The sequence below is a fragment of the Pimephales promelas genome, chromosome 5 (genome assembly GCF_988280905.1).
Source record: "Pimephales promelas chromosome 5, fPimPro1.hap1.1, whole genome shotgun sequence".
Lineage (NCBI taxonomy): Eukaryota > Metazoa > Chordata > Actinopteri > Cypriniformes > Leuciscidae > Pimephales > Pimephales promelas.
In genome coordinates this window covers 20,066,180-20,073,476 of record NC_142773.1, presented here as the reverse complement: position 1 = coordinate 20,073,476, position 7,297 = coordinate 20,066,180, and the positions used below count along the sequence as shown (strand labels likewise).

The 7,297-nt window shown below is 34.8% G+C and overlaps 1 protein-coding gene across 1 annotated transcript; it reads right to left on the bottom strand.

Moving 5' to 3' along the window:
* Nucleotides 1-463: 463 nt before the first annotated feature.
* On the bottom strand, nt 464-5,561 carry sdhc (succinate dehydrogenase complex, subunit C, integral membrane protein). The gene is made up of 6 exons (XM_039695058.2): nt 5,437-5,561; nt 4,021-4,080; nt 3,265-3,366; nt 3,051-3,112; nt 1,513-1,676; nt 464-704 (listed from the first exon to the last, which is right to left on the bottom strand). Exons 1-6 carry the CDS (start codon nt 5,526-5,528, stop codon nt 600-602), a joined length of 585 nt encoding a protein of 194 aa, XP_039550992.2. The 5' UTR covers nt 5,529-5,561; the 3' UTR covers nt 464-599.
* Between the last annotated feature and the right edge of the window lie 1,736 nt (nt 5,562-7,297).

Genomic DNA, 7,297 nt, shown 5'->3' with positions numbered 1-7,297 from the left:
TAATTACCATCATCATGACACAAGAAGGCAGCGCATATAAATGTTTAATATGCATTATCCTAAAACATAGTATCATTACAGATGCAAATGCTAATGGAGAGAAACTTTATGGTGCTTCGTACGAGTCACAATGGGAGAAAATCACATAAATGCATAAGAATCTAGAACTGCTAGGAGCTTCGATTGTCCTGAGTCTAGAGGTTTCATTTGTTAAGGGCCTTTGTTACCCAAAGTGGTTTCTTTATCCCAAAACTGAAGTGAAATCAAGCCCAGGTCAACATTTCTGGAAGTGGAAATACTTCAGTGACACAGTTAAACGAGGCAAATGGTTTAGGAAATGCTAAGATCATTCCTGAATATTTTCATACGATTGCTGAAAAGGTTCATTGCAAATGCCAAGTTCCATGTGTCACGCCTTCAGCTGCAAGGGATTCAACATGAAGAAAAAAACAACACTGAGGATATTTTTTTGTCTGTATATATATATATTTTATATTAATGAATTTGGTCCTTGCAGACCACGTTTAGGACAGATAAACAAAATAACACCACTTTCTCTACTTCCACGTCCTCTTCATTTGTGTCTCATGACGACGGATTTACATGGCAGCAAGACCAATTGACGCAAGAACAGTCAGAGCAATGACAACATATCCAGAACGATAGACTTCAGGAAGCTTAAAACCCTTCCCAACATCCCAGATCTGAAAGAAATAGACAGAAAAAATATGAATCAAAACATGATTGATACATTAGGACTTGTGAAAAAAGAATGAATTGCATAATTGTCTGAAAAAGAAATTACTTAATATTGGTTGAGAACAGTCTCCAAAAAGAATGTAATTATTCTAGTAATGAGTAAATCATTGAATAGACATTAAAACAATAAAAAAAAGTCTATTACGCTCACCAATGCTGCATTTATTTGATCAAAAATATAGAAAAAACAATAATACTATGAAATATTATTACAATTTAAAATATTTTTTTTCTATTTGAATACATCTTTAAATGTAATTTATTCCTGTGATGACAAATAATTTTCTCCATCATTACTCCAGTCTTCAGTGTCACCTGATCCTTCAGAAATCATTCTAATATGCTGATTTAGTGTTCAAAAACACATTTCTTATAATTATCAATGTTGAAAACAACTGTGCTGCTTATTACAGAAACCGTGACATTTTTTGCAGGATTTTTTGATGAATAGAACATTAAATTTTGACATCATTTATTTGCAAAAGCAAAATCACTTGTACGATTATAAATGTCTTTACTGTCACTTTTGATCAATTCAATGCATCCTTGCTGAATGAAAGTATTAATTTCTTTCAAAGAAAATTCTCACTGACCCCAAACTTAAAGTCTTAATTTCACACTTGATCACATATTTGGTCACATACACTGGTTACGCTGTCATGAATCATTATCAGAGCCAGATCACTCTCATTATCAGAGAGAGTCTGTATACTTCCTTCATTTATGTGTGTATGTGTGTGTGTGTGTGTATACCAGATGACGGACGCCATTGAAGGTGTGGAAAGCCACTGGGAAAGCCAGAGCAAATTTGGTGAAAGCAAGGAACTGGGGCCCAAAGGACATGGAGTGAATCAGATCAAGGTAATACGGGTAACTCTCTGGTAAAACCAATGCGGCAAGTGCAAACGCAGAGATTCCTGAGACAAAAAGATCAACAACATTATTTAATATCAATATGCAATCATTTAGTCATGATGCAAAATGATTCTTTAAAAGTCAGCAAGAACGATAATTATATTTGGCAGTGTATGATACGTTCAGTCATTCGTATCTGGAGCTCTTTAATGTTGGGTGGATTCTGATTGGCTGTCATGTTGCTATCGTTCACTAGCTTCTGAAAGTGATTCCATCTATTTTGTTTCTCTGTGTCTTTATCATTATAGCTACGATGTGGACCTAGAATTAAAGGTCGTTCGCACCAAAGATGATAACTATAATCATAACATTTTAATACTTGTTCTGATTCTTTGAGAATAGGGAATTCCACACCATAGCTATAATAACGACACAGAGGAACATGATATGGTCGGAATCACTTTTAGAGGGATTTTTTTTTTCCCAGCTGATGAGCGATTAAAAAATTAACAACAGCCAATCAAAATCCACCCAACCTTAAAGAGCTCAAGCATTTAAAACATCAGAGGACATAACAACAATGTTATCGCTAATACAGTTGTGTGAAAGAAAGTGAAAGTGAGGGTGGGCGATATGAGCAAAAAGTCTTATCACAATATTTTTCACTGTCCGGACAATATCGATATTATATTGCAATATAAGAAAAAAACTTTCAATCACATTATAGTACACCTTAGTTAAATTACAGGCAAAATATGTATTTAACCCTATAACTAGAAAAAACGTGAGGGATTTGATTGGACATAGACCTGAAAAATCTGTTTTTTCTCAAAAAGTGCGGGGGTCAAATAATTCCTTCATTAATAATTCGAACGAATAAACTGCGTGTTTTAAATAGCGTAAAATAAAATAATAATAACGCATTATGTGGAGGCCGCTGGATTCTGTGGAGCACCGCCACGAATTAGTCTGTGTGTGGTGGCAAACAATGTTACCATGCTCAGTGTTTGATTATTAATGCCTGGGCATCACGCGAGTTGGACACAAGAGGAAAAGGTTAAGTTCAGCCTCGATTTTGTATCGTCATTATAGTAGTGTTAAAAGTTGTAAAGAGTACTAAATTTAACAAAACAATATAACTGCAAAATCAGAATTTATGAATATCTAACGGTATTCTCGGTATCGCAAAAGTATCGCATATCATGGTACAACATAATACTGGTAGTCACTTTCACACTGGTATAACGCCCAACCCTAAAGTATGGTAACCCATACTCGGAAACCGTGGACATTTTCTATTGAGAATCAAACCCACAACCTTTGGGTTACCAGTCTGACTCTCTAACCATTAAGCCACGACTGCCCCTATAATAGTTATTGTTCTCTGAATGGTCTCTTCGAGGCATCATCAAAAGCCAAGAATATATTCAAGCTACCTGAACTTAGTCCCACGCCTGTTCCTCTGTGTGAGATTGACAACAACATGGGGACAGACCACCTGTGAACAACAAATCCATTAAAAATATCATCTTTTTAAGGACAGTTAGTTCATTTCATTCATTACTCATCACCACATTCTTTAAAACCAAAATCCTCAAACAAACAATCCAGTGAATTGTATGATCCACAAGCAGATGTGGTAACACTCACCGGTAGATGCTTATATGTGGTGAAACAGGTCGGTTGAGTCGAGTGTTTTTTGTCCAAAACTTGTTCATTTCCTCTTTAGCTGTGGTTCCCATTGGAACAGCACTGGAAAACATAGTAGAAGGGAGATTTACAGCTAAAAGGAGCATTCTGGCGCAAAACGAACCTAGGGGTTAATAACACATAACGAGTCGATTGTTCTCTGGGATGTGTTTTCATGCTAATCGAATGTACCCAGTTTTAGCTCGAACCACTGATTAAACTTATAACGCTAGGACATAGAGTATGTAAAAACTAAAGACAACACTAACAAGGCTCAAAATAGCCCCACACTAACACTAATGAGGGTCCCTACATTCAAAACGAAGCATTGAGAACTTTGTAAGTGTCCAGACAGTTTAATAAGAAGATACTTAAAAAAAATAGACAGTACACTTCAGGTTTACAGGCAGAAGCCCTCTTTGGAAAACAGTCTCGACCAGTCGAACCACGAAGACCGTGCTAAGTGAGCTGGTCGATAGGATTACGTTTGTGAAATCTAATGAAAATGCATGAATTATATCTGTTTACTAAAATATAATGGTGACTAACTACAAGGGAAGAAGGGCCCCATACTTTCAATATTTTTACCAAAAACCTAGCTCAAGCACTTCATTCCTTCATATTCGTCGGGTGAATAATTCGCCATCTATTTAGAGTATATCTTATGGAAGAAGTAAGTTTTTAAAACAAATTATAGGAAAACACAAAAATACTCACTGTCTGTAGAGAATGCCAAACTGTGACCGTGACGAACACAGACCCTGCCGGGCCACCGTCCTTAAAAATAGACAACCCCCATAAATTTCAGGCACAAGCATAAAACCATTTTAAGTACAAACACACATTTGCATACAGTTAAAGCGGCTGGGTATTCTGTACATTATAAAACAGGGGCTGCAATCAAAAACATGTTGGTAACTGTAATGCTGTAAACTCAACAACAGCACAGACCTGGCATATGGTTATACAATTCACCTAGGCATAATAATGAACAACTAATTAGGTTAATCTGATCAAACTCAGTAATCTACTAATGAAAAGCATGTCACAATGTCTGATCCAATGCAGAATGATGGGACAGAACTGGAGATATGAACATATGAACATGACAAAGAATGTGGCACACAATGCACTACTCAAAGTTAAAAGGGATATCCATAAATGAAAATTCAGTCATCATTTACTCACTCTCAGGTTGTTCCAAACCTGTATGAATTTCTTTTTGGGTGAACTATACTTTTAATGTTTAATTATCATACATGATTTGATGTACAGGACTGGTGGCAAGGACCTTGCAGACAGTAAGAACAAAACCATCGGAATAAATGATTGCTATTGTTATTATTATTAAAGTAACTAGAGGCTGAAAGAAAAGCACACGGACTGAGAATTAAAAAAAAAACACACACACACAAAACTGTATAGGGTGCATAGGGTTCCCAGGACATGTCCTGTCCTGGCTGTTTTTTGTAAAGTGATGAAAATGTCATGGTTTTCAAAAAACTGCTGGGAAAGATCAGCTCTACAGCAAAATATAGATGGGCAAACAAACGAGGATGAGAAAGAAAAACAGGATAAGGAGGAACTTGAAAACTAAAGATATAAATATAAGTAAGTTTGTGAGCTATTTTTGTTCAATTTGGAGGTATCCATTTATAGATTTATTACCCAATACTGAAGAGACATTATTTCTATTATTATTTTTGAAAACTGTCATAATAAAACACGTTGAGTAACCTCTGAGAAGCCTATCTGAATGTGTGTTTTGTAATATAACCATTTTCTATCCATATAAAACAGAGGAGGCATAGCCTACTTTAAATGTATTGAAATTAATAAGGCCTCTTTGAGTATCTGTTTGCCAGGCCGAGTGTCCTGGTTTTCGGTAATCAAAATATGGTCACCCTACTGTAGCATATGCATGGCTATAAAGATTATATCAGAGCAAAGGACAGACAACCCAGTGTTGTTACATGTAAAATACGTAAACATCAGCAAACCCTCAATATCCGGACTGTCAAACTGCCAGCCGATATGACCAGCAAAATGACCATCACAACAATTAATTTAATCTTAAAACAAATGATAAAGCAAAATCGTCACAAGTTTTAAAAATAACATGTTCGTACTGACCTTAGAAGCAACGCCATGTTTTTGAGCTTGAGCGTTCGGAGTCGGATGTGACGCAGACGGATGTTGCAGACGATGTCACAAGCCACCGCCATTTTGGTAAGGTCAATGCAAACCTTATGCACTGTCTATCTATGGTACAAACCCCTATGTACAAACCATATGCAAGGTCAATGCGGTAACATTGCAGAGTCAGTTGGTTAGCCTATGTAAAATTGTATTCTCGTTTATATGTACAGTCACAGTCAGTTTAAATAACAATAGCCGAGAGTAAAAAATGTTCTTTTTTATTATTATGTCATGGTGGGTGATTCTCCACAATGGTACTTTTTAGACCTGGACATTTTCAGAAAATGAAACATTTTTAATTAAAATATTACTGGCATAATTTGTTCCCCCAGTGTAGTTACCTGCCCTGAAGTTGGTTGTGCTGATTTTTATGAAATAATATGTTTTTTTTGTTTTGTTTTTTTTTGTTTTTTTAGTTTTTCAGACATCGCAAAATAAATTGTCATTTCCACAACCGAACAAAAACATGTGTTTTCAACCAAATATGTTGAAATATTTGTAGTTATAAATATATTGGGTCACACATCACACTTGCATGTTTCCAAATTGTAAATTCATTTATTTCTCTGAAATGCAACGGTTAAGATTTTACAAAGTTAACACCAAAAAAAAAAAAAAAAAAAAACGCTGAACACTAAGTCACTGAAACCTTTCATTCATATTTCTGAATTTTATGATATTTTCAAATCTGATATTTTTCAACTCATACATATACTTTACCCTTAACTGCTAAATTATCAACACGACCATCATCATTACCTTAATTTTTTTTTTTTTTATGTTTTACCAAAAAAATATTTGTGGTTGTGGAAATGACAAGGGAAAGGCGGGTTATGGTGAAAATAACATTTCAGATATAGAACCTGTAGTAGAATCATAAATGCATTATGGAAATGCAAAAGTGAGTCATGAACTCAATGTGTACAAAATGAATCTCAAATTCAAGTTTGAAGTTTATTCTTATTTTAATTTCAAACAGGGATGGTGTATTGATGAACAACTGGCCTAACAGCACTTAATAAAAAAGATAACTCATTCCATGTGTGACAAATTATTTGAAACAAAAACAATATCATAAACACAATCATTTTCCTTGTGTTTTCATAAAAAAATCCAAATGAAAATTTCTGTGAAAAATGTGACATGTTTCACCACTCCCTGAACCAGAGCAGAGGTTCACTCACAGATGAACAAGTGAACATGTTCAACATGTTTAAAATATGCCAAATTGAAAAGAAATACAAGAAACTATATTAGATTTGATTGATTTGGGCTATTATTCATTCTTTCTGTTTGAATTTAAAATCACCAATTTTGTATCCAAATTCACTCGCAGTCAATATCGGTGAGTACTGCTTCCTCCCACACTAATGGATCCAACATCATGTGGTGTTTCGTACAACAATAAAATATCTCAATTTAAAACATTCTCATGACATTATATGTAATTTTTGTGTTTATACACTCTATTTTTAGCGCTATAGGCAAACTACTTTGCTTTTAAAGCACATACAATGTCCTTGACAAGCCAACTGTCTTTATCACTTCCATGGAGACAGATGTGGAAAAGACGGTTGTGGAATTGACATTTTGCAAATTGCATTTAATGCAGAGGTGTGGAAATGACAGTGAACCCAAGGGACAAGTGTTCAACAAGTTTAAAATATGTCAAATTGAAAATAAATATATATGAAAAATATTAGATTTGAATGAATTTGGTTATAATGCATACCTTCTGTTTGAATTTAAAATGATATCAGTATTAGATTTTAAGTGAGATAAGGTTGAAGACCCA

What these genes read in the sequence shown, in the direction of transcription:
- sdhc (XM_039695058.2), bottom strand. Translation starts at nt 5,528, where the DNA reads ATGGCGGTGGCTTGTGACATCGTCTGCAACATCCGTCTGCGTCACATC. An exon ending in AACATGGCGTTGCTTCTAAG is followed by an intron (nt 4,081 to 5,436) that starts GTCAGTACGAAC and finishes TCTATTTTTAAG; the next exon opens with GACGGTGGCCCGGCAGGGTC. An exon ending in AGGCGTGGGACTAAGTTCAG is followed by an intron (nt 1,677 to 3,050) that starts GTAGCTTGAATA and finishes TTTTTGTCTCAG; the next exon opens with GAATCTCTGCGTTTGCACTT.